The sequence below is a fragment of the Vipera ursinii genome (assembly GCF_947247035.1).
Source record: "Vipera ursinii genome assembly, chromosome: Z".
In the NCBI taxonomy this organism is placed as follows: domain Eukaryota; kingdom Metazoa; phylum Chordata; class Lepidosauria; order Squamata; family Viperidae; genus Vipera; species Vipera ursinii.
This window is the reverse complement of record NC_139517.1, coordinates 125,540,187-125,567,435: the sequence shown is the minus strand read 5'-3', so window position 1 is coordinate 125,567,435 and position 27,249 is coordinate 125,540,187. Positions and strand designations below refer to the sequence as shown.

At 43.2% G+C, this 27,249-nt stretch overlaps 1 protein-coding gene across 1 annotated transcript in view; it reads left to right on the top strand.

Annotated features, from left to right (window-relative positions):
- The window catches only part of LOC310648880 (mitogen-activated protein kinase kinase kinase 3-like), a 111,389-nt gene extending 89,751 nt beyond the window's left edge, over positions 1-21,638 (top strand). The window contains exons 12-17 of the mRNA XM_083376987.1: positions 3,877-4,074; positions 6,005-6,153; positions 10,754-10,885; positions 15,901-16,030; positions 18,123-18,300; positions 18,444-21,638. Coding sequence (XP_083233113.1) covers positions 3,877-4,074; positions 6,005-6,153; positions 10,754-10,885; positions 15,901-16,030; positions 18,123-18,300; positions 18,444-18,672 — 1,016 coding nt within the window. The 3' untranslated portion in view covers positions 18,673-21,638. The remainder of the gene's footprint in view (positions 1-3,876; positions 4,075-6,004; positions 6,154-10,753; positions 10,886-15,900; positions 16,031-18,122; positions 18,301-18,443) is intronic.
- The last annotated feature ends 5,611 nt before the right edge of the window (positions 21,639-27,249 follow it).

Genomic DNA, 27,249 nt, shown 5'->3' with positions numbered 1-27,249 from the left:
GCAGTGATTCACTTAACAACTGTGGCAAGGAAGGTTGTAAAATGGGTCAAAACTCCCTGAACAGCTGTCTTGCTTAGCAGCTAAAATGTTGAGCCCAGTTGCGGTTCCAGGTTAAGGACTGCCTGTTACTCCAGAGGAGCTCCAATTAAGGAACTCATAATTGGCTCCATCAATTCAATATGTTGGGAAATTGTGCCTCCAGAAGTTGTGGATGCTCCAAGAAGAGATTGGACAACATTTGTCTGAAATGGGTGGTTAGGCTTTCCCTGCCTGAGCAGGGGGTTGGACTAGAGGACCTCCAAGGTCCCTTCCAACTCTGTTATTCTGTTAAGGTAAAGAAGCTGTGTCCATCTTCCTTTAAAACAGTGGTGGCGAACCTATGGCACGGGTGCCAGAGGCAGCACTCAGAGCCCTCTCTGTGGGCACCCGCGCCATGCCCAGAGGAGGCCCTTGAGGACCACTCGGAGGCTTCAACTGCTGCAAAATGCAGCCGCGCGAGTTGTGATGGGAGTTTCCCGTTACTCCCATGTAACACCTCTGCTCTGCGAGCTGCATTGGCTTCCAGTTGCCCTCCGGGTGAGATTCAAGGTGCTGGTGATGACCTATAAAGCCCTATATGGCTTGGGTCCAGGATGACACCCAGGGGGAGGGCCTTCTCTGTGGGGGCACCTGCCCTCTGGAACCAGCTGCCTGCGGAGCTTCGGACTGCCCCCGACCTTCGATCATTCCGCTGAGACCTGAAGACTTGGCTCTTTGAGCTTTCTGGCTCAGGCTGAGTTTTAATTGGGGTTTTACATGTTGCAGGGACTTAGCTTAATCTTTTTTAAATTGGTCTTAATTTTTGTATTAATGTTTTAAAAATTATACCCTGTAAACCGCCCCGAGTCCTTCGGGAAAGGGCGGTATATAAATTCAATAAATTAAATTAAATTAAATTAAACTGTTCCTCTTCAACCAGCCCCCTGCTAATTCGCTGAGGTCCCACGTGGCTGAATGCATCCCGGCGCGGCTGGTTTCCCTTCCCCCCCATCCCATCCCTCTTGGCCTCGCATGCTCTCCTTTTCCCAGGCATGACCCACTGCATCGCCTCCTCAGCTGTCGGCGGACCATCCATCTCGGAGGCGGCTTCTTTGAACTGCTGGCGACGGGCTGCGGAGCCCCAGAGTGCGCCTGTCGAGGGGCCGGCAGGCTGTGGCTGCTGACGGACACCGTCGGCCCCCATGCGCTCGCTGGCCTCGCCTGACCCACAGGATGAGTTTCCTGCCTACCGCCCCATCTGCCAGAGACCTCCATGAGCTCTCCCAACCCTGCCCACCCCCCACAGGTGTCCATTGAGGTGGCCACACCCACCTTGGCCACACTCACCCAATCTTCCATGACCACCACAGCCACACCCACCCAGTGGGCCACGCCCACCTGGCACCCAGCGATAAATAAGTGGGTTTTCGGTTGTAGTTTGGGCACTCGGTCTCTAAAAGGTTCGCCACCACTGCTTTAAAGTGTCTTTTCTACAGCTAACCTCAAATCGGCTCTGTCAAAGAAAGACATTGTATATCTGTTTCTCACAGTAGCAGTTTCCCCATTTAGAGCTGTGTTAGCTGAAAAATTATAGAACTGGTCTAACTCATGTGAAGGACAAATTTTGGAGTATCAAGTATCTAAATGTGATAAGGTAAAGGTTCCCCCGCACATGCGTGCTAGTCGTTTCCGACTCTAGGGGCCGGTGCTCATCTCCGTTTCAAAGCCGAAAAGCCGGCGCTTGTCCGAGGACGTCTCCGTGGTCATGTGGCCGGCATGACTAGACGCCAAAGGTGCACGGAACGCCGTTACCTTCCCACCGTAGTGGTCCCTATTTTTCTACTTGCATTTTTACGTGCTTTCGAACTGCTAGGTTGGCAGAAGCTGGGACGAGTAACAGGCGCTCAGTCTGCTACGCGGCACTCGAGATTCGACCCGCCAAACTGCCGGCCTTCTGATCGACAAGCTCAGCATCCTAACCCACTGAGCCACCGCATCCCTATCTAAATGTGATAGAGGGATAGAAATAGTCTCTAGTGGTTAAATCACAGGCTAGAAAGCAAGGGACCCTGAGTTCAAGTCTTGCCTTAGCCAGGAAAGACAACTGGGTTAACTTGGGCCAGACACTCTTCTGTCAGCCCATCCTACCTCACAGGATTGTTGTTGGGTGGATAAATAGAAGACGGAGATGTTGATATATGTTCACTTCACTGCCTTGAGTTATTTGTAAAAATGATAAAGGTGGGAAACAAACAAACAAGCATAAAAGGCAGAAGGAAGAAAACCAGGGTCTGTTTTTTTTATTATCCCAGAATTCAGGACATGGAATAGGGAATCTCAAGTGATCGGGAAGCAGTAACTTCCACCAACTTCAGATCGTTCCTTGATCCTTGTTGAATGTTACAAAAATGTTCTAGTAGAAATTTATTTATTTATTTATTTATTTATTTATTTATTTATTTATTTATTTATTTATTTATTTATTTATTTATTTATTTATTTATTTATTTATGGGACTTATATGCCGCCCTATCTCCCGAAGGACTCAGGGCAGCTAACGACAATAAAAATACAATAATACAAAAGTTTTTTTAAAAGAATTAAACTAGCAGCCCCAATAATAAGTTAAAAACGTTTTAAAAATCCCTGTCATCAGTCCAGGTCAGCCTGATGGAAAAGAAATGTTTTAAGGCCGCGGCGAAAGGACCGGAGATCCGGGGCCATCTGGAGCTCAAGGGGAAGTTGGTTCCACAGGGCTGGCGCTCCCACAGCCTGGAAGGAGAGAAAGGGGCCTTCATGCAATTGCTTCAGGAGAGATTAAATAAATTTTCATCGGGATCCCCACACCGCTTTCATTGGGATCCTTGCTTGAGCTCTTCTACGAATCATGGGATTATTTAATTTAAGGAATTAAGATAGAAGAACCAATCCAGATGACTGATAAAATCGGGCTGGACAATTTTGCAGAAGCAAAAGACTCCAATCCAATTTCAAGGAGAACCATCTTAAAAAAAATAAGCTACATTCAGTCCACGCACACATGGAGGGACATTGCACATCAATGTAAGAAACTCTTGGGAGAAGCTCAGCTGATATTTAAGTAAAGAGCCTTGATGGAGCAGTGGGCTAATGCCTCCTTAAGTAACACCAGCTGCCTGCAATTAGTGCAGGTTCGCATCCCACCAGGCTCAAGGTTGACTCAGCCTTCCATCCTTCTGAGGTGGGTAAAATGAGGACCCATACTGTTGGGGGCAATAAGCTGACTTTGTAATAATGCCGCTTAGGGGGGTGTGTGTGAAAGCCCTAATAAGCAGGCATATACATAGAATGAAGGCTACTGCTAAGCTTGTAAGCCGCCCTGAGTCTTCGGAGAAGGGCGGGATATAAATGGAATTAAAATAAAATAAATAAATAAATAAATAAGTAGTCCTTGACTTACAACAATTCATTTAGTGACCGTTCAAAGTTACAACAGCACTGAAAAAAGTGACTTATCACAGTATCCCCGTGGCCATGTGATCAAAATTCAAATGCTTGGTAACTGGCTCATATTTATGACGGTGGCAATGACCCTGGATCATATAATCCCTTTTTTGTGACCTTCAGACAAGCAAAGTCAATCAGTAAGCCAGATTGAATTAACAACTGTGTCACTAATTTAACAACTGCAGTGATTCACATAACAGCTGAAGCAAGAAAGGTTGTATAACGGGGCAAAAGCACTTAACAGATGTCTCATTTAACAACAGGAATCTTGAACTCCACTGAAGTCATAAGCTGAGGACTACCTGTATACCAGGTAAAGAAGCCCTTTTGTGGTTTCAGTTTTTTTCTGTTCTGTCTTTATTGCTTTTGAAGGCCGGAGAACGTTCCCCAGAAGTTACGCTCCTCCAGAGAACCTGTTTCAGATTCTGCCTTCCAGCCGAACCAAGAGCTACAATGGAGACAACAAGCTGATCACCTTGCGGTACGAGGAACGAGGGAACAACAAGTGGTGGCACAATTGTGACAAGATCTTTCAAGGCTTTAGCACTTCTTCTCCCAAGACCAGGAACAGTAAGTTGCTTCACTTCAGTGTGCGTCTGATGGGTACATGTTTACGGTTGGGAATCTTCTCCGTTGGCCATGTTCGATGCCCTCTTGGAATCCTTGGGGCTTCACTCGGAGAAGGAACATCAAAATGGGCTGATAATGTAGACGTTGTGTCAGAATCCATTTATATCACATTCATAAATGTATGTTTAAAACATTATCCCCCCCCCCCAATGGATTCTGCCATCTCCCGAGGAAGGAGGAGCGCATGTGGATTCAGCCTGCCTTAGGTTATTTCAAAGACCAAGGGAAACCTTTTGAACTGGGGGAACAAAAGGGAGGGTTAGGGAAGAAGGCATCTGGCCTGTGTCTTCTTTTAATTCTGGAGAGGAAGAAGGCAATAGCCATAAAGATTCGACATTCCCTTTTTCCCACGAAAGGGATGACACGAAGTAGAAGGATGGGGGCTGACCAAATGGGGTTGAGGGAAGTGGGGTTGAACCAGGAACTCTTTATAAAGTTTCAATCTGTAAAACAATACCAGGTCCTGTCTTGTATTTCCACAACCAAGCATGTCCTAGTAAAAATTCCTTTTGGACTAGAACTGACTCCAAGAGTTTTTGTCTTCCTAAGACGTGGTTTGGGGTGGGTCCTGACACGTTGTGTGGAATTGATGGCCTTAATTGATGACTATTTGCATTGGGAAGAAGGGGGGAAACACCCTTTAATGGTGAGGAATCCATTTTCAGAGACAAGGTGATGATCAAGGGCAGCACAAGAGCAGATCTACCCTTCGCGACCAGAGCAGGGTTTCTAACGCTGACTCAAAAAGCCCTGAAGAAATTCCCAGTTAATATGTCAGTTGGACATCTTCCATGGTTGATCTTGCAAATTTGAAAGAAAAACTGAACGGCTGAGAGTCTGTGGAGCTCCTCAGCTATCCAGGTTGTGCTTGTCCCAAAGGTGCCTTTTTTTTTTCCTCAGGAGGCAACTGGACTTTCTTGTTTTTCTTTGAAGGCGTTTCGCTTCTCACCCAAGAAGCTTCTTCAGCTCTGACTGGATTCCATTCCCCACCATCCAGTCAGAGCTGAAGAAGCTTCTTGGATGAGAAGTGAAACGTCTTCAAAGAGAAAAAAACAAAAGTCCAGTTGCCTCGTGAAAGCTTCACCGTCTCCCTAACATTCATTGCAAGACTTCTCTGGGCTACCTCAATGTTCCTCCATGTTTTTGGACCCGTGTGGAACAAGGTGAGAATATTTGTAGCTCAGGGATGAACTTTGATGCTCCCTGAACTTCTCCAGGGAATCCCCAAATCCTGTAATAGAAAAGAAATCGAGTTGAATAAATTGCTGATTGATCTGGACATCCGACCCATCTTTAAATGCCAGCCTGTATTTTAGAAGCGTTTTAGCAACTACACAGCCTAGAAACCGGAAGTACTAAGTGGCATTCAGATTTTGATGAAATCACCTCAGGTTGTCCTCGACCTTAACAACACTTTGGTTAGTGACCATTCAAACTTACAGCAGCACTGAAAAATGTGGCTCGGGACTGCTTTTCACAGTTACGAACTCTGCAGCATCCCGATGGCCGTGTGTTCAAAATTCAGACGCTTGGCAGCTGGTTCGTATTTATGACCGTTGCCGTGTCCGTAGGTCAGGCGATCCCCTTTTGCGACCTTCTGACAAGCAAAGTCAATGGGGAAGCCGCGTTCTCTTAACCACCATGTGACTAACTTGTCAACTGCAGTGATTCACTTAAAACTCAAATGTCTCACTTAACAGCAGAAATTTTGGGCTCAATTGTGGTCGTATGTCAAGGACTGCTTGTAGATCCCACCTAGGAAAAAAGTGGGTTTTCCCAGCATTGGTGAGGGATCCTTGTACACTTAGAGATGTGGGTGTTTGAGGACTGGAGTTTTGAGGAGGATCTTATTCTTTCTACCTCCTTTCAGCACTGCAGGCCCCCGTGAATTGGAGGCTTGGGAAGCTCTTGGGCCGAGGAGCTTTTGGAGAAGTGTACCTTTGCTACGATGTGGACATTGGACGGGAGCTGTCTGTGAAGCAGGTGCCGTTTGACCCCGACAGCCAAGAGACCAGCAAGGTGAGTGTATGGATTTGTCTCCTGGTGCAGAAGCTCTCCGCATACATGCAAGCCACAGGTGATGGATCCTAAAATACAATCATCATAAATCATAAGTTACAACACAGTGATAAATTAAGACCATCTGTTTCTCTTTCTCTCTCTCCTTTCCTGTCTGTCTCTCCTTCCTCTATCTACCTACTGATCGATCAATCGATTGATAGATCATCTACCGGTATCTCTATTTATTTCTAAACTTATCTATTTCTGCTTCTTTCTCTATCTCTCTCTATCTAAAAGGTAAAGGTTCCCCCGCACATGCGTGCTAGTCGTTTCCGACTCTAGGGGCCGGTGCTCATCTCCGTTTCAAAGCCGAAGAGCCAGCGCTTGTCCGAGGACGTCTCCGTGGTCATGTGGCCGGCATGACTAGACGCCAAAGGCGCACGGAACGCTGTTACCTTCCCACCGTAGTGGTCCCTATTTTTCTACTTGCATTTTTACGTGCTTTCGAACTGCTAGGTTGGCAGAAGCCGGGGCGAGTAACAGGCGCTCACTCTGTTACGCGGCACTCGGGATTCAACCCGCCAAACTGCCGACCTTCTGATCAACAAGCTCAGCGTCCTAACCCACTGAGCCACCGCATCCCTTCTATCTATCTATCTATCTATCTATCCCTCTCCTTCTCTCTCTCTCTGCTTGCCTGCCTAGCTCTGTCTGTCTGTCTGTCTATCTATCTATCTATCTATCTATCTATCTATCTATCTATCTATCTATCTATCCCTACCTACCACTTATCTATGTGTCTGTCTACTTGACTATCTCTCTATCTCTATCATCTACCTATCTCTGTCTCTCTCTCTATCTATCTGTCTGTCTCTACCTACCTACTTATCTATCTGTCTGTCTATGTAACCATCCATCCATCCTTCTATCTATATATCCATCTTTCTATCATCCGTCTGTCTGTCTTTCTGTCTATCTATCTATCTATCTATCTATCTATCTATCTATCTATCTATCTATCTGTTCTATCGTTCTATCTCCCAGATGTTATTACCCAAAAGGATGCCAGCGATTCAGTTTCAAGCAATGCAGTGGCGTCATTATGCAACACAATAACCACAGATGGCTTAACGGGCCATTTTATGCGAGGGAGGAAGATATCCTTCTCATCCACCCACCCCCAGATCAGACCAGTAAATTCGGGTCTCATTCTTCTCAACCTAGATGGGCTCTCTGCTGGTTTAGAAAACGCTCACCATTCAGGTTACAATCTTGGCAGTTCCACTGGATTAAGGAAAGCTGTTACACAGCTCTTCCGTTTCAATTCCTGTCATTTTTTTGGATTCAGACAGGAAATGTTACTGGCCAAATATTGTTTAGAAGCGGAGTCACTTTCCTGGAAAAGCCCTCATCTCTGCATGGTGCTCACTTAAAGCTGTAGTAACATCTTGTTTGGGACATTGGTTTGCTTGAATTGCAAAGGAAGAAACAGTTAAGCAAGGTAGTTGCGAAGTAAGTTTTGCCCCATTATATGCCAGTTGCCAAGTGTCTGAATTTTGATCAGGTGACCATGAGGGTGCTGCAAAAGTCACTTATTTCAATGCCCTTGTAACTTTGAACTGTCACTTAGATCAGACATGTCAAACACAAGGCCCGGGGGCCGGATGCGGCCCGCGAAATGGTTTCATGCGGTCTGTGAAGCCATCCTGGAAACAGTGAGGGAACGGCCCCCATTGCCTTGGCCCTGGCCCAGAGACCCTCCTCCTGCCAGAGACCCTCAGATCTGTCCCACTCCTGCCCAGGACCCCATAGTCACCCTTGATGCGAACGATGCAGAGCTGGCCACACCCACCCAGTAGGCCACACCCACTCTAGCCATGCCCACCCCGTAGGCCACACCCACCCTGGCCACACCCACCCGGCCCCCTGAGGGCAACCGCAATGCTGATGTGGCCCTCAGTGAAATTGAGTTTGACAGCCCTGACTTAGATGAATGATTGTACTTGCAAAAAACGCCACCCTTTTAAACATGTCAGTGCCTTTAAATTTTAATTCCTGGGTTTTATTACCCTGAAAAGAAGATGACAGAACCTGTGTGCTATGTTTATATAATTTTTGTTCTGTTTACCGTGAGGAAATAAAAATAGACAGAAACCCCTGGGAGTCCATATCATCTATAAGCAAGGACCATACAAAACAACTCAGTGGCTTAAGGCACAAACTCAGGAGTGAATTAATGTTGAGGGAAATGTTTGACCGTTTGCAGTAAATAATTAATTTAATAAGTAAATAGTTGGAAAAGTTGAGCTGAGTCTTGAACTTGCCAGCTCTTTTCCACTTTTCACTGGCAATTTTAAAAAAAAAGGAATTTGGAAGTCTGTGTTGGTTCCCTGTTCAAATTCACCGAGTTGCAAAGGGAGATTCCCCCCCCCTCTCTCTCTCTCTCTCTCTCTCTCTCTCTCTCTCTCTCTCCCTGCCTACCTATATTTATCTGTCTACTTAACTAGCTCTATCATCTACCTATCTCACTCTCTTTCTCTCCCTACCTACTTACTTACCTCTATATCTATCTATCTATCTATCTATCTATCTATCTATCTATCTATCTATCTCCCTCTGTCTCTCTGTCTGTCTATCTATCTATCTATCTATCATCTGTCACCATGTGTCTGCATTTTGATCACATGACCATGAAGATGCTGCAAAAGACACTTATTTCAATGCCATTGTAACTTTGAACTGTCACTTAGATGAATGAATGATTGTACTTGCAAAAAACGCCACCCTTTTAAACATGTCAGTGGCTTTAGTCTTAGGCTATGCAATGTTGCTGGCTTTGGAAACAAGGTAGCTCTTAATACAGCTACTCCTTGATTTACAACCATTGGCTTAGTGAGCATTCAAAGTTACAACAGCACTGGCTCAGCATGGAAACCTCTCCCTTTCCCCTCAGCATGGTTGGCTCAGGAATTCTGGGAGTTGAAGTCCACCAGTCATAAAAGAGCCAAGGTTTCCTACCCCTGGCCTAGGCCTAGGCCACTTTATGACTGGTGGACTTCAACTCCCAGAATTCCTGAGCCAGCCATGCTGAGGGGAAAGGGAGAGGTTGCCATGCTGAGCCATGGTGGCTCAGGAACTCTGGGAGTTGAAGTCCACGAGTCATAAAAGAGCCAAGGTTGCCTACCCCTGTCCTGGGACATACCCTGTATATTTGCCTTCATTCATTTAATGACTACATGATTCCCTTAATAACTGCAGTGATTCATTTAACAACTGTGGCCAAAAGGTCGTAAAGTGGGACAGAACTCACTTAACAAGTACCTCGCTTAGCAACAGAAATGTTGTGCGCCACTACGGTTGTAAGTCGAGGTCTATTGTACTCTATGGCTGGGGATAAACATTAAGACACTCGGTCCGTGTCTTCGTGCACTTTAAATTTCACTAAAGTTTTTTTTTAAAAGGAAGATTAAAAACTAATATAAAGTAAGGAAAAGAAATGAAAGAGAAAGCTGATAACACAAGAAGGAGGGAAAAAATAAAAGAAAAATAGAGAAGGAAGAAAAAAAATGCAAAGTAGTAGCTTCTGTTTTTCTTCGTTGCAGTTAAAAACACAATTATGAAGTTGCCTCTTTATGGTTACAATATAGCTCTTCTTTCTATAATACATCAGCAAAACCAAAAATCATAAGTTCATTTTTTCCCCCAGTTTAGTAGTCCATAAAGGGGCTCGCGTCAACAATAAATATTTTATATTTATATTATAAATGTATTTATATTTATATTATATTAGATATTATATTTTCTCTAATCAAAGAAGTCAGTTTTAACTATCTCCCATCACCTTGTAACAGGGTTCCGCCACTGTGGGTGCATGAAATCCTCAATTTACAACAGTTCATTTAATGACCGTTCAAAGTTACAACAGCACTAAAAAAACCCTGACCTATGACCATTTCTCACACTTACGACCGTTGCAGCCTCCCCCACGGTCACGTGATCAAAATCCAGATTTTTGGCAACTGACTCGTATTTATGACGGTTGCGGTATCCCAGGGTCATGAGATCACTTTTTGTGACCTTCTGACAAAGTCAGTGGGGAAGCCAAATTCGCTTAACAACCGTGTTACTAAATTAACAATTGCAATGGCTCACTTAACAACTGTGGCAAGAAAGGTTGTAAAATGGGGCAAAACTCACTTGTCTTGCTTAGCAAAAGATACTTTGGGACTCCATTGTGGTCATAAACTGAGGACTACCTGTATTGCCAAATCTTTCCATCCTTATCTTCACGCTTCTTCTGAGCTTCTTCTTAGAGGCCACCATTGAAAAGAGAAAGGTGTTGGCTTCATTTAGGTGCAGAGTGGTTGAGTTCACACTTCTGGGCGACGCTTTGCACCCGTGGGACAAAATGATTGCAAATGTGTGTCCTTCTCTTAATCAGCCTAGAAAAAAAAGAAAATCCATATCAATTCACTCGTTGCTTATTCCTTGCAAGGTTGGGACTGGGAAACCACAAAGAAGTTAAATTTTATTGCTAGATCCATCCGTTCGCTGTATTGGATTTGGCTGTATCTACCAATCTGCTTTTCATTCAGTAATCAATTTGGATTTATTTCAGGAAGTGAATGCCTTGGAATGTGAGATCCAGCTGCTTAAAACCCTCCGTCACGAGAGAATAGTACAATATTATGGATGTCTCCGCGATCCGGAGGAGAGGAAACTGTCCATCTTTGTGGAATATATGCCTGGGGTAAGCCATCCTGCATAGGCCTTTTTATTGATTGATTTATTAAGCGTATTTATATCCCGTTGTGACCCATGAGATTCTTGGTGGCTTTCATAGAATGAAAAGAATACGTGGAAAATATTCATGGTATAATTTTAAAACCCCACAGTCATCCGTAGGAACTATATACAACATTAAAAAAAATAAAAACCACTCTCATTATCATAGAAGTTAAAGTTAGAAATAAAATGGCAACAGTCCATCACCCCATCTCTCTGAAATAATTAAATTTTCAGGAGTTTTCAAAAATAAATTAAGAATGAGGAGAGCCATTGTGGATTTCACTCCCAGAATTCACCAGCCAGCATGCTGCTGGGGAATTCTGGGAGTTGAAAATAATACAACTTAATGTTTCTGAGGTTGAGAAACACTATTGTAGGGGAACAATAGAGTTAGTCCTCGGATTCTGACCATGGGACAAGAATTTCCATGGCTAAACAAGACCGTTTTTAAGCGAACCACTGCATATTTTAGGGACTGTTTGCAATGGCTGTTAATCAAATGGCTGCAGTTATTTTATTAACTGAATCACACATTTTTAAATGAATCCTGCTTCCCTCATTGACTTGGCTTGTCAGAAGCTGGTTAGGAAGTCACAAATGGCAATGATTACGACTCCGGGTCAGTGAAACTGTCATAAATGTATGCCAAGTGCCCAAATTTTGACCACATAACCGTCAGGATGCTGTGGCAGTTGTAGTTCACTTTTTTAAGTGCCGTCTGAATAGTCACTAAACTAATGGTGAGTTACAAGTTAAGGACCACTTGACTAAGTGCAGATTCCAGCAAGCTGCTTTAAACTGAATTCCCTTGGCCCAATTCGTACAATTTGCACCAACTCAGCCTAAACCTGGGAATAGGAAGAGCTGAAAGCCTCCACTTGGAGAAGGCTGGTCACCACAAAAGAATGAAAAAAAGGAAAGGGGAAACAAAAGGCTTTTTCCAACCAGGAAGCACAAGGGCCTAAGAGCAAAGGATTCCGAATAACACAGATGCTGATAATTTGTTTTTCTTTGTTTTCCCCCCCCCCCCAAAATATGAGCGCTTTGGCCAGTCCTAGTTTTGTTTGGAAGCAACGTGTGGCATTGTGCAACCCTGTTCTCATCCAATGCAGGCTGCAACCACATTCGGCCTTCATTGGGGTGAGGGGGATTGTGCAGTCCACGTAGGCCCCCAAAATCCCACAACTTTTATTCTGAGCAGAGCAGTTGGGCACCGATTACAGATAGTCCTCGACTTATGACCACAATTAAGCCCAAAGTTTCTGTTGTTAAGCGAGACAGTTAAAGTGAGTTTTATCCCATTTTAACCCTCTTCCTTACCACAGTTCTTAAATGAATCACTGCAGTTGTTCATTTAGAATCACGGTTGTTAAGCAGATCTAGCTTCCCCCCTTGACTTTGCTTGTCAGAAGATCGCAAAAGCGGATCGCACACAATTGATCCCAGGACGCTACGACCGTCCGAAAGGCGAACCAGTGGCCAAATATCCAAGTTTTGATCACCTGGCCATGGGGATGCTGCAAGAGTCATATGAGTGAAAAAGTCACTTTTTTTTCAGTGCCGTTGTTAACGGTCACAAAATGAATGGTTGTAAGTTGAGGACTATTTGTATTTATGAGGGAAACACTAAAAATAGTTACCTTGATGCCATTTGGCTCTTCCGTGAACTTTCCGGCAGCGTGCAAACGTCTACCTCAAGGAATGGATAAGGAATATTTTCTCTCTTTTTCGCACTGTGGCCAACACAACTTCTGCTCTGACAGCTAATACGGGTAGTCCTTGACTTACATCGCTTAGTGACCATTCAGTGTTACAACAGACCTCCCTGAGGTTACTTATGAACTGCATCAAAAGTTCAGAAGGTTTTCTGGCTTCCGGTGGCTCCGTGGCGCCGGAGACAGCCTTCCCGGGCTGCCCGCAGCTCAGCTGTGTGATTTTTCGCCCGAAACAGCGCCGATCAGCTGTTCGGGCGAATTTGAAGCCCCCTCCTCGGGAGAAGAGGAGGGGGTGAGCCCCCAGGTGGGGGTTGAGTTCTCCGGGGCCGCCTGAGCTTGGAGCTTGGGCGGCTGAAGGATTGAACTCCCCCGTAGCCTGGGCTGCTCCCAGCTGGCTAGCGTCTCTGCTCCGGACTTTATGGAGCAGAGCCAGGCGTCTGCGACCATCCCTGCTTGAAGGAGAGACTATGAAAGGAAAAGAGCAGGCAGAGCAGTACAAGAGGGAAAGATGAAGAGATGAAGAAGATTATTTTATTTTACTCTCAAGCTTGATGGACTTTGCTTAAAACTTAAAGTGAAAGTGCGTCACAATTGTAAGTAAAAGATGGCGGCTAAACCTCCCCCTAGAACTTTTCGGAGTGCTGGAAATTCTCCGGTGCAACAACAATCATTACTGCAGGCGTTGCATTCTCCTGATGTATTGACTTCGAAGGATCTTGAAAGACATACCCAGTTAATTCTGGAGTCAATGGGTGCTAAATTTGCACAGATGGAGGAGAAATTGGAGAAATTGGAGCAGAGAATGGAAGAAAGGATGGAACAGAAACTTAGAGAGATGAAGGCAGACATTTTGTCCTCAGTGCATAAAGTTGCTAAATGTGTGGAGGTGCTGGATGACCAAGTGCAAGACTTGACTCAAAAGAATGCTATATTAGAAGCAAAAGTTTTGGAAATTGAAGATTTAAAAGACAAAATGGATAGTGAACAGAGTCTGGCCCAATTTTACCAGATGCAGTTTGCTGTGAGAATTAGAGGCCTAAAAGAGAATATTAAGGAAGATTTAAAGCAGCTGGTTTCTGAGGCTTTTGAGGGGGTATTGAATCATCCAGCATCTGAAATAAAACAAGGTATGGACAAAGTGTTTCGTGTGAATTCGTGGATTGCTAAACAGAGAAAGTTGCCTAGAGATGTGGTGGTTTATTTTGTAAAAAGGGAAGTTAGAGATGAAGTTATACAAGCTGCCTATGATACCAAAGTTGTGATTGCTGGTCAAGAAGTTTTGGTTCTAAAAGAAATTCCTCCAAAGATTTTAAAGAGAAGGAAGGATTTTATTTTTCTTGTGCAAGAGCTCAAGCAAAGGGATATAAGGTTCAGATGGGAGATCCCAGCTGGGCTGAGCTTCATGTATGATGGCAAAAGGTACTGTTTGGGTAATGTGAAGCAAGCGCATGACTTTTACAACAATGTTTTAAATGTAACCCCATCAACACTTCTGGAAGCTGCAGAGGGATCTGGAGAAGGAGAACATCAAGAGGATGAAGATGGACTGATAGACGAGAAGGGTACAGGAGGAGTTCAAGCTGCAACTCTTTTGGATGATATTAGAGAACAGAGGGTGACGCGTGCTGCCTTAAAACGCTCAAAAAAGACAAAAAAATAAGACCAGCAGAAATCTATGGAACTTCCACAATATACTTATAGACAAGTGGTAGTTGTGTTTTTAAAAGTTTTGGGATGATATGTATGGTAACAGAATCTTTAATTTGGAATTAATGGACAATTTATTACAGAGGAAGAGGAAGAAAGTTTTGTGGGTTAATGCGGGTTAATTTGTGTAAGAACTATCTATTATAGTCTATTTTGGCTAGAGAGGTTAATAGGGATAGGTGTTTGTGATGTGTAAATGAGAATATGTTTAGGTAATAGGGAAATGTGGAAGAACATAGATGGGAATGATGCTAGTTTTCTTTTATTTTAGTTTTTTATATATATTTAGTATTGTTAAGGATTGGTTTACTTTATATAAGCTAGAGAGTGATGGATTTTAGAGTTTATAATTGTTAGTATATGATTGTTTATGATTGCTTTTTAGATATATACCTTGTATTTTGCTCTGGGAAGTCGGGGGGGGGGAGGGGGGGAGGAGGGGAAGTAGAGGGGGGGAGGCAGGGGAGGGAGGAGGGAGAGGGGGAGGGGGGAGATAGGGGGGAGGTAGGGAGGGGAGGAGGGAGGGGGAAGGGGGGTTTCTTAAAGGAAAATTGTATTTTTTAAAACTTTTCAATAAAAAAAAAAAAAAAAAGTTCAGAAGGTTTTCCCTCAAAATTACATGACTGCATTGTTCAAAAGCCAGTCTGGGTTTCTGGTCATTTTCGGTCACGCGACTGCATTTCACAACATTTTTGCCAACAACTGGCATTTACTTCAGTTTTCAGTCCGTAACAAACCCTTGGTTCCCTTAACAACCACGGTGTTCACTTAGCAACCGTGTTGATCCCCTTAACAACTACCACAAAAGAGGTGATTAAAATCAGGTTTATCACATGGATGACTTGATTTATGACAGTCATGAGTTGTCATGGTCATAACTAGAAAACTACCTGCAATTTCCTTTTTTACTGTCAGCACTTAGTGGGGCTGTTCCTGACTCAAATATAGCAACAACAAGAGCACCTAGACTTATATACTGCTTCACAGTACTTTACAGCCCTCTGTGTAAGTGGTTTACAGAGTCAGCATGTTGCTGCAAAAATTCTGGGTCCTCATTTAGATTCATTCAGATAGGTAGGTAGGTAGGTAGGTATATAGCAACCAATAGCACTTAGACTTATATACCACTTCACAGTGCTTCATAGCCCACTCTAAGCAGTTTACAGAGTCAGCCTATTAGATTCATTCAGTTAGATTAGATGATAGGTAGGTAGGTAGACAGACAGACAGATCGATAGATAGAGCAATAGCATTTAGACGTATATACCGCTTCACAGTGCTTTACACCCCTCTAAGCGGTTTACCTGGGTCCTCGTTTTACCAGCCTCAGAAAGGTGGAAGGCTGAGTCAGCTTTGAGCTGGTCAGGATCGAATTATTGGCAGTCGGCAGAGTCAGCCTGCAATACTGCATTCTAACCACTGCGCCACCATGGCTCTTAATGATTATTTTTGCCTTTTAAACTATGGCTAGTGCCCTAGCAGCTGACAAAACTTTTCAGAAGGTCTAGAGTTTTAGGAAGCCAAGAAACTAATTGATCTCTTGTGTGTTTTTTAGGGTTCAATCAAAGACCAGCTAAAAGCCTATGGTGCCTTGACAGAGAATGTGACTCGTAAATACACAAGGCAAATCCTTCAAGGAGTTTCCTATCTCCATAGCAACATGATTGTACACAGAGACATTAAAGGTAGGCCATCTCAGGGGGCGTAGGTCATCCCAAGATGCTTCAAGGACCGAACAGAAAGAGAAAGTTCTCCAACTTGATGGAGGCCGGAATGAAAATTAAGGCTGTGAGGAAAATCCGCAGTGCAATTTCACAAAAGATTGCATCCCACCATGAAAACGGTTTTTATTTTCCTAATTTATTTGCAGGATGTTAGAATTTTTCTAAAACATGCTTCCTTCTTGTTAGTCATCTGAGCTGATGGTATTACGGGAAGTGAAAAGGATTCACTATGATACGGCGTCGTATCATTCTGAATCGTCCTTCGTGGCCCAGTTTCCCAAACAAGAAAAACAGAAAATATCTTTTAGTGCAGTGTTTCTCAACCTCAGCAACTTTAAGATGGCAGATTTTCCCACGCTGGCTGGGGAGTTCTGGAAGCTGAAGTTCACGGATTTTAAAATTGTTGAATAGTGTTAAAACATTATTTTAACATCTTTCTTTGGCATTTAAGGGGAATTACATACATCTTTCACCCATCTTGTCAGTAAATTAGGGCAAGGCCACCTCAATCTAGACCAGGGGTAGGCAACCTTGGCTCTTTTATGACTGGTGGACTTCAAGTCCCAGAATTCCTGAGCCAGCCATGCTGAGGGAAAAGGGAGAGGTTTCCATGCTGAGCCATGTGGGCTCAGGAATTCTGGGAGTTGAAGTCCACCAGTCATGAGGGGGCCATAGTTCCCCCAAGCTGGCTGAGGAATTCTGGGAGTTGAAGTCCACGAGTCATAAAAGAGCCAAGGCTGACTACCCCTGATCTAAATAGTCCCAAGATTTATGTTATTTCTTGCTTAGCAAGAAATTTGTTAAGTGAGTTTTGCCCCATTTTACAACTTTCCTTGCCACATTTGTTAAGTGAATCACTGCAGTTGTTAAATTATTAACACGGTTGTTAAGTGCATCTAGCTTCCCCATTGACTTTTCCTGTCAGAAGGTTGCAAAAGGGGATCACATGACCCTGGGACACTGCAACCATCCTAAACGTGAGTCAGTTGTCAAGCATCCAAATATAAATTACGTGACCATGGGGATGCTGCAACGGTCGTAAGTGTTAAAAATCGTCATAAGTCACTTTTTTCAATGCCATTGTAACTGCAAATGGTCACTAAGTTGTAAGACAAGGACTATCTGTATCTATCCATCAGAATATCTTTGAAAGCCCCTCCTTAAGACGTATTTAAAGCAAATTCTCTTTTATCAAACTTGAATTAGAACAAGGAAGGAAAAATGCCACTCCCAGATTAATGTAAGAACTTTTCTAACCAAAAAGCAGGAGTTTTATGCTGGAAAGGATATGCTAATTTTTAAGAGCAGGGAATAGAATTTCATTTTTAATGTATGCCAGTGTGCCCACTTTAAAAAAAATGACAATAAGGGGTTGCTGCAACATTGATATAAAGGAAACGAATGAGCTAGGCACACACCATATTATTTAGCATTGTGCACTTTTAAAATATGGACACGTAAGCATATTATTTTATTATAGTACAGATTTTTTTTTTAGTACATTAGTACAGGCACATAAAGATTCTTGTGTAATATGAGGAAGGTTGTAATTGTTGAAGAACAGGAGTTTTTCACATAATTGGGGACCAATCCCTCCCCGCTCCCCAAATTGAAGCTGCTATAGAAAATATGTGAGATTTGTTTTGGATGCTGATAGAGTTTAGTTTCCAAAGGGCTTTGTGTTCATTTGGGTCCCTACCGGCAAAAAAGTATGGCCCTTAATATGCAACAAATACGTTACTCCGTCATTATTTCAATCTTCGTTGTATGCAATCAAACACTGACCACTAGGCCCTTAACTAAGGGAGATGGAATTCAAGATTTATAGCAATATCTTGGCAAATTGCTGCTGTCTCTGTTGTCTCCTCCTCTTTGTTGGTCGTCTCCTCCTCCTCCATCTTCTCCTCCTCCTCTTCTGTCTTTCCCTTCTCCTCTTTGTCTGTTTTATCCTCCTACTCCTCCTTGTTGTCTTCTCCTTCACCTTTCTTCCCCTTCTTTATCTATCTTTTCTTCGTTGCCTTCTTCTTCTTCCCTCCTCCCTTTCCCAATTTAGGGGCCAACATTTTGAGAGATTCTGTTGGGAACGTGAAACTAGGAGACTTTGGGGCCAGCAAACGCATTCAGACCATCTGCATGTCTGGAACGGGGATGAAATCCGTCACGGGAACTCCTTACTGGATGAGCCCAGAGGTGATCAGTGGAGAAGGCTACGGAAGGAAGGCTGACGTGTGGTAAGATCCGTTTTCCCAGTCCAGCTTTCTTTACAGGCTTGGCATGATGGGAGACCAAGTAGGTGGGTGGAGTACTCTTGGCCTTTATTTGCAGAAATAAACCCGCTTGGCTTTCTTTTTCCCCCCTCCATGGTCTTCCTCAGGAGTTTGGGCTGCACTGTGGTAGAAATGCTGACGGAGAAGCCACCATGGGCAGAATATGAAGCCATGGCTGCCATCTTCAAGATTGCTACCCAGCCAACCAAGCCCCAGCTTCCCGACGGGGTTTCGGAGTACTGCCGCAACTTTCTCAAGCTGATCTTTGTAGAAGAAAAGCGGAGGCCCACCGCAGAAGACCTTTTGAGGCATCCGTTTGTGAACTTCAGCCTCTAGCGGGCTTTCCTGCTGGAAGAGAAGGAGGAAGCAAAGAAGGGTGTGAATGACAAAGGAGACGTGTGTGATTCTCCATTCAGCCTCACTTGGGTTGCTTCTGCCTGGGCTGTGTTGTTTTTCTGTCAGACCTCATTGGCTGCATCTTGTGGTGCCTTTAAGCTGAACCTCCATCTTTGGTCGCCTGGATGATCAGTGTAAAGGAGGTTTTGGCAAACACTTGATGCCGTTAATAGAGCTTGTGAATATTGACAGATTCTCTGCTTAGGTAGCTTTTTGAGGAGAATTGAATGGATTGGATCAGCCACTAAGGAACAAGATGAAGGAATCTGGTAGATTCTTGACTTAGAACACTTGAGTAAAATTGCTGAAATCCCAGTGTGCCCTTCAAAACCAGCTTGGTTGTTGTCTGCCAAAGGGGAGCACAGAAGGATCCCATTTCCAGGATCCTTTGAAAAAGGAAAAGCTCTGTGATTCATAGAATCACTTACAAAATAATCACCTTGAATAAAAACCCTAGAGAAATTTAGGCACATAGAGGGCTTCTCCACAAGGAAGGGGGGAAAAGTTATAACCCAATCGCGTGTTAAAATATTTTGTTGAAACCACAGATGGCCGTTGTCTGCTGTTGCTAAATTTCATGACTTACGTTTAGTTTTCTTCTAAAATCACAAAGTTGTTAAAGAGGGCATACCTGTTCCTTGCTTCGCCCACCATTGTTGCAAATTAAATATCCTCAGGCTTGTGGTCTGAGGGTTTCACAAAACTCTTCCACCAAAAAAAGCATTCTGCAATTATTTATGCATAAGATACCAGCATTAACTTTATTAACGGGTTGGGTGATCGATTCTGTGACTGAGCGAAAAGTTGCTCTTTCCCACAAAATAATTTGTGATCAATGTATTTATTTATTTATTTTTAAACAAAGTAGAGACTTACTTTAAAAAAAAAAAACCACCCACTACCACAACAAAAATTTCCAGTTTTCCCTGCTGGTTTAGCTGAATGCATCAGGTGAAAGAAATACCCATTTATTTCAGTTTGATGAATGAGAGAACCATTCAATCTAAAAGAGGGATCTTCAAACTTGGCCCTTTGATGACTGGTGGACTTCAACTCCCAGAATTCCTCAGCCAGCGTGCCCGGCTGATTAATTCTGAGAGTTGAAGTTCACAAGTCATAAAAGGGCCAAGTTTGAAGACCCTTGGTTCAATCTAATATGACAACTGCCTCAGTTTAATTTAATGACAGAAGTTAAGATTACTCAATATCTGCCCAAATCCCATTCAGATCAGCACTGCCTGTCCTCAGTGCAGTGACCCAAGCATACAAATACTGTAAAACAGTGAAAAGGACGGAATAAACATGATTAAAACCTTGGAAGAGACCATTTTCCATATGGACAAGTAAGCTTTCAAGGCCAAAAGAAATCAGATATATCAAGGAAAGTAGGCCTGGGTGGGTGATAAAAGGAAGCAAATTGTGACTTACCACCATACTTGAGACTGGGGTTTCCATTGTATGTTCCTGCAGTTATAAAACAAGTCATTACATGACTGGGTCATTTTTACCATGGGCGCTAAAGAAATCCGTCTGCCCCCACTGATTTTTTTTCCCCAGAAAGCAGCTGTGTAGATCACAAATCTCAGTCAGGTGATAGCAGGACTTCAGCCGTCAAAATTACATCGTTTGCCAAAGGCAAATAGTGATCATGAAACCGCAGGAGTAATAAGTGGAAAAAAGATCATAAATCACTTTTTTCTGAGGTTATTATAACTTTGGTTAAATGAATAGTCATAAGTCAAGGACTTTATATACAAGGCTACCAACCCTCCAGAGCCCAAATTATTCTCTGCCATTTTTTCTTGATTCACGTTGCAAACTGCTGGTTTGAATATTTCCCAGAAAGTTAAAATTCCTGTGGTGGTATAATTAATTGTATTTCCTCTGCCACTGATCCAGTTTCTGAGCTAAATCCTGTGAGATTGAAGTCCTTGTGTACTTTAAGCAAATGTGTACGTCTAACAAATATTTCACTTAATTTACATTCTGGGCCGATGAGTAATCATCCTCAGAAAGCAAGATTTCTTTTTTTTTATCTGCTTTGTTTGATTCTTCACTCGCTTGTGCTTTCAGCACAAGATCCTTAAAATAAGGGGGAAAACATATTTTGTGGGATCTTTTTACAGTTATTAAAAACTAAAACAAGCAGAGATTGCATGATGAATTTATGCTTTTTTGGGTGATTGTATAGTACAACCATTCATTTAGTGACTTCTCAGAGTTACAATGGCACAAAAAAAATGATTTATGATGGTTTTTCACACAACTGTTGCAGCATCCTCTGCTCATGTGGTAAAATTCAGATAGTTGGCCACTGATTTGTGTTTTATGACGGTTGCAATGTCCTGGGGTCATGTGATCAGTTTTTGCAGCCTTCTGACGAGCAAAATCAATGGGGAATCCAGATTTACTTAATAACTGTGTTACTAACTTATCGACTGCAGTGATTCCCTTAACAACGGTGGCAAGGAAGGTCGTAAAATGGAGCAAAACTCACTTAGCAACAGAAATTTCAGGCTCAATTGTGGTCGAGGACTGCCTATACATCTGATGATAATACAATCTGGCTAAAGGCATAATGTACATTTTGCTCGTTTTAAGGATTTAAACTTCTCTACATGGGGCTACCCTTGAAGACCACTCGGAGGCTCCAACTGGTACAGAATGCAGCCGCGAGAGTTGTGTTGGGAGTTTCCCGACACTCCCATGTCACACCTTTGCTCCGCGAGCTGCATTGGCTTCCAGTTGTCTTCCGGGTGAGGTTCAAGGTGTTAGTAATGACCTACAAAGCCCTACATGGCATGGGTCCGGAATACCTTGGGGAGCACCTGCGGCCGGCGTCAACTTCCCTCCGCCCAGTACGCTCCCACAGAGAGGGCCTCCTCAGGGTGCCACCGGTCAAAGAATGCCGACTGGTGGCCCCCAGGGGGAGGGCCTTCTCTGTGGGCACGCCGGATTTATGGAACCATCTTCCGGTCGAGCTCCGGATGGCGCCTGATCTCCGCTCCTTCCGGCGCGATCTTAAAACCCACCTTTTTGAACAAGCTGGCCTGGCCTGATGGGATAGGGTTGGGTTTTATAAATTGGTCTCAATTTTTAATCTGTACTAATTTATTACGGTCATTGCTGTTTAATTACTTTTAATAATTTTTAATTTTTGTATCTTGTTTTTATTATGTATTGCCCTGTTCACCGCCCTGAGTCCTTTGGGAGAAGGGCAGTATACAAATTAAATAAATAAATAAATAAACTGAACAGCTTAAAAAACACCAGTTACTATAATGAAAGCAGGAAAAACGGTGAGGAACAACCTATATTTTACTGATCTTAGACCACACCTGAGCAGAGGCCCCCAACCTTTTGGGCACCAGGGACCGGTTCCGTGGAGAGAAGCTTTTCCGTGGACCATAGAATGTGTGGCTTTGTATGCTGCCTGCATCCCACCAATGGGGCTTTGCTTGTTTGTGCGGACCGGTTGCTGGCATGCTGCGGCCCGGTACTGGTCCACAGAACGGGGGCTAGGAACCCTTGCACTTGAGTATTGTATATTTTTACCATTTTAATGCACTTCCACTCTTGCCTGTAACAACACAGCATGTCCTTGAGCTACAACAGTAATTGAGCCCTGAAGTTTGGTTTTAAGTCATGACGGTTATAAAATTGGTTACCAATTAACCGGACCCAATTTTATGATCTTTTTTTGCAGCGGTTGTTAAGCATGGTCATAAAGTGAATGCCACTGTCATTAAGCAAAAAACATGGTTGCTAAGTTAACCTATTCTTCACTATGGTGCAATTTTTGCCGGAAATTGCCAGTAAAACACTAGTATCTGGTAAAAACATCGTAAATTGTGGTCAAATGACAGTGTGGTATTTCAAAAAAAACTCTTTAAGGGTGGGCTGGTTGCCAAGGATCCATAATGCAGTCATGTGACTGTGGGGGAAGGATGACATCAGAACTTAAAATATGTGTAGTGAGTAGCTTTTTTGGATTCCGTCATAAGTTCAAATCAAATTCATAAAACAGTCATAAGGCGAGGACTATAGGTAATCCTTGACTTAATAGTTCATTTAATGACCGTTCAAAGTTATAATGGCACTGAAAAAGTGACTTATGACCATTTTTTATTCTTAACAACCGTTGCAGCATCCCGGTGGTCAAAATTCGGATATTTGGCAACTGGCATGTACTTAACGACGGTTGCAGTGTCCCGGGATCATGTGATCCCCTTTTGCAAACTTCTGCCAAGCAAAGTCAATGGGGGAAGCCAGATTCAATTAACAACCGTGTGACTAACTTAACAACTACAGTAATTTACTTAACAGCTGTGTAAAATGGGGGCAAACTTCACAAATGTCTTACTTAACAACAGAAATTTGGGGCTCAATTGTTGTAAGTCAAGGACTGGCTGTACCTGTATTAATTCCAACCCTTGCCTTCTGGATTGAATTCTGTATCTATTAATGCCGTAAGATAGAAATGTTAGTAAACTAAAGCTTTTGATGGGCAGAACTATGGAGCACAGTGGAGTTTTAGAAAGCAAGTTTTCAAATTCTGTTTTATGATGTTGACTTTAGTCCTTGTTTGTGGGTTCAGCGAGATGTGCCAACAATCTTACCTCTTGGCTACTGCCATCTTAATCCTTGTCTTGGTTCTTCTGTGCCAAGCTCACAAACTGCTAGGCTTTCTGGTGCTATGTGAATTTCAATCGCTAAGAAAAAACAATCCTGTTAATTTTTTTTAACAACATTGTTTATCCAAAGATATTAAGGAGAAGCCCTCATTGTCCAGTCTGCATTTCGACCAGAGATTATAGGCATTCCAGAAATACGTGTAAAGAATATTTGAAGGTGTAAATTGTAACTTGTTCATCTCACTTTCTAAGTTTTTCTCCCTGAGTTGAACTGGATTTCCTGACTTGTGGTTTTTTCATTGTTTCTTTTGTGACAGTTATGCACAGCTTTTGCCATCAGTATATTATTGTGTTCTTGTGTTATTTCTCCATTATGTTGATATGTAAATAGATGTGAATTATTCCTCAGGTGCCTTGATTTCATTTTTGCTGATTTCTCTGGCTGTGATTTATATGCACAAAAGGGAATAAAACAGACCAAAAACATGAACAAAGAAAATGAATACATTGACTTTACATCTGTGGAAATCAAATGGGTCTTAGCTAACTGAAACCTGTTGCGTTCAGTGGGCCTATTGCAAATACAGTGGAAGGGTCCATACTAATGTGTGTTTTTGGTACAATTTGTTAAGAAAAAGCAAAAAACCCAAATGCATAGCCCCGTGGTGGCGAACCGCTGGCATGCGTGCCACAGGTGGCATGCAGAGCCCTCTCTGTGGGCACGTGCACCATCGCCCCAGTCCTGGGTTCGTTTGGGGAATGAACCTTTACTCTCACCCCTGCTTTTTAAAAAAATGCAAGTTCATTAATATCTTTATGCTGGCTGAGGAATTCTAGGAGTTGAAATTCACGAGTCATAAAAGGGCCAGGTTTGAACACCCCTGGTCTAAGACAAGGGTCCCCAACCTTTCTGGGTTGGTGGCCCGGGGTGGGGTGTGTGTGGAGGGGCCTTTACATGGGCACACATGTGAACAGGACCACACGTGTATAAACGGGCCATGATTGCACGTGTGAAACAAGCAGGGACATGAGCTCCCGCACAACACAACACTTGGGCAATGCTAGTGCCCATACAATGCTAGCACAAGTGGAGGGAGTGTGTGCGCTTGCAGCAATGGAAATGCTTCCGCAATGCTAGTGTGATTGGGTGGAATGTTCGTTTGCGGCGACAATAGTGCCTGCGCGAGTGGGGGAGTGCGCTCGTAGCGTCACTAGCGGCCGCACGATGATCACTAGCGGCAGCATAACGACGCAACACTAGGACAAGTTGGGTGCGCTTGTGGCGATGTAGTGCCCACACAACATATGCTAGTGCGAGTGGGGGAATGTGAGCACACACATGTGCATGCTCTGGCCAGCCACTCACGCAGTCCAGTGGTCAACAGTCCACGGCCCGGTAGTAGGCCACGGCCCACAGGTTAGGGACTCCTGGTCTAAAGAACAGACGCTGATCTCAGGACCTACCACTATATGGACTTAACTGTCTTCTAATTTAAATTGAACCTGGATTTAGCCATACGACATTTCAAAAAAGTTAAAGAGTTCTTTGCTGTTCACTGACCACTAATTCACAGGGTACCTTAAATGGACGCCCCATCAATTGACAAAGTAGACTCAAGTGATTGAAATAAATTCTGTAGATATACTCATAAATTGTTCTATCCCTGTTAACAGAATCCTTCTCATTTTGTGTCTGTGTGTGTTCTGAGGGGTCCTTGGTGCTCTGTGAGCTTGGTTGTTTTCTTGCAGATGTTTCATTACCCAAAACCAGGTAACATCATCAGTTTGACAGTGGAACCTCTGCAACAACACAACCAGGCTCATTTCAACCCTGAGCTACAAATATTCTTCGTTATTTGTGTGTTGTGTTTGTATCTTGCCTTGAAGGTAAAAGGAGGCTTCAAATGTGGGAGTTTCACTTATTTTCAAAATGCAAACACATCAATGTGTCCTGTTCATACAATACTACATGAAGGCACCATGTTAAGACTGTTTGTGCCAACTAGCAATTGGATTTTAGTTTACAATGTTGAACGACACACGAATGGCATGCCAATTTTAGATTAATTAGTTTTAGATTAATGCTGTCTTTACTAGGGGTGACTTGATAACAATGTTCCAATATCTCAGGGGCTGCCACAAAGAAGAGGGAGTCAAGCTGTTCTCCAAAGCACCCGAAGGCAGGACAAGAAGGAAACTCATCAAAGAGAGAAGCAACCTACTACTAAGGAGAAACTTCCTGACAGTTAGAACAATTAATCAGTGGAACAACCTGCCTCCAGAAGCTGTGGGTAGTCCAAGATGAGGTTTTTAAGAAGAGCCTGGACAGCCACTTGTCTGAAATAATACAGGGTTTCCTGCCTGATCAGGGGGTTGGACTAGATGACCTCCAAGGTCCCTTCCAACTCTGTTATTCTATTCTATTCTATTCTATTCTATTCTATTCTATTCTATTCTATTCTATTCTATTCTATTCTATTCTATTCTATTCTATTCTATTCTATTCCATTCCATTCCATTCCATTCCATTCCATTTTGTGTTCTATTCTATTCCATTCCATTCCATTGTCTAGTCTAGCCTATTCCCTGTTCCATTCCTATCCTATCCTATCTTTACAATTCTCTTTTCAAATGCCACTGTTAATTCTTGGAGTGATGTCCACGCTTTATTCCAATTCTAGAAGGAACTGTCAAGCCAAAAGGAAAGCAATACAGGTAGCCTTGATTTGCGATTCGTTTAGCAACTATTTGAAATTACAACAGCACTAAAAATGTGATGTACAACCAGTACTCACACTTACAACCAGTATCGCCACAGTCACATGAACCATATTCAATGCTTGGTAATTGACATATATTTACAAGGATTGTAGCATCCTGGGATCATTGTAATTGCCATTTGCAATCTTCCCAGCTGGCTGGGAAGGGTCAATGCAGGAAGCCAGATTCACTTAATGACTGTATGATTCACTTAACAGCTACAATTAACTGGCAAAAAAGATCGTAAAATCAGGCACGACTCAACTGCTTTGCTTAACAACAGATTTCTGGCCCCATCTGTGGTCATAAGTAGAGGACTATCTGTATTGCTGTTTATGGCACGTGGGAGACACCATTGAATATATTTTCATTAAGTGCTGTAAATGCTTCATCACCTCCATCCCCTCCTTACAGGTGCATAAAATGAAATGCTTCTAAATGTGTTATTCTAGAACCAAAATGTTTATTTTTAAGGAGGGTGATGGTGGTAAAGAGAAAATTAGTTTTATTTTGATCTGATATAAATTGGACCATTTCAGAAGAGTAACAGAGCATGATGTTCAAATTTATTTATTTATTTATTTATTTATTTATTTATTTATTTTATTTTATTGCATTTATATACCGCCCTTTCCCTGAGGACTCAGGGCGGTTTACAGGGAGTTAAAAATCAACCATACAAAAGTTAAAACCCAATTTAAAAAATATTAAATCAACCCTGTACTATTAAAAAACCCAATTAAAATGAATGTCTCCTCAGCCTGGGCCCGAGAGCTCAAAGAGCCAGGTCTTCAGGCCCCGGCGGAATGATCGGAGGTCGGGGGCAGTCCTCAGCTCCACCGGCAGCTGGTTCCAGAGGGCAGGCGCTCCCACTGAGAAGGCCCTATCCCTGGGTGTCACCCGCCGGCAATCTCTTACCGGCGGGACCCTGAGCAGACCCTCCCTGTGGGAGCGCACTGGGCGAAGGGCGTTTGATGCCGGCAGCAGGTGTTCCCTCAAATACCCCGGACCCAGGCCATGTAGGGCTTTATAGGTGATAACCAGCACCTTGAATTTCACCCGGAGGGCAACCGGAAGCCAATGCAGCTCGCGGAGTAGAGGTGTTACAAATATTTGGCTAAAT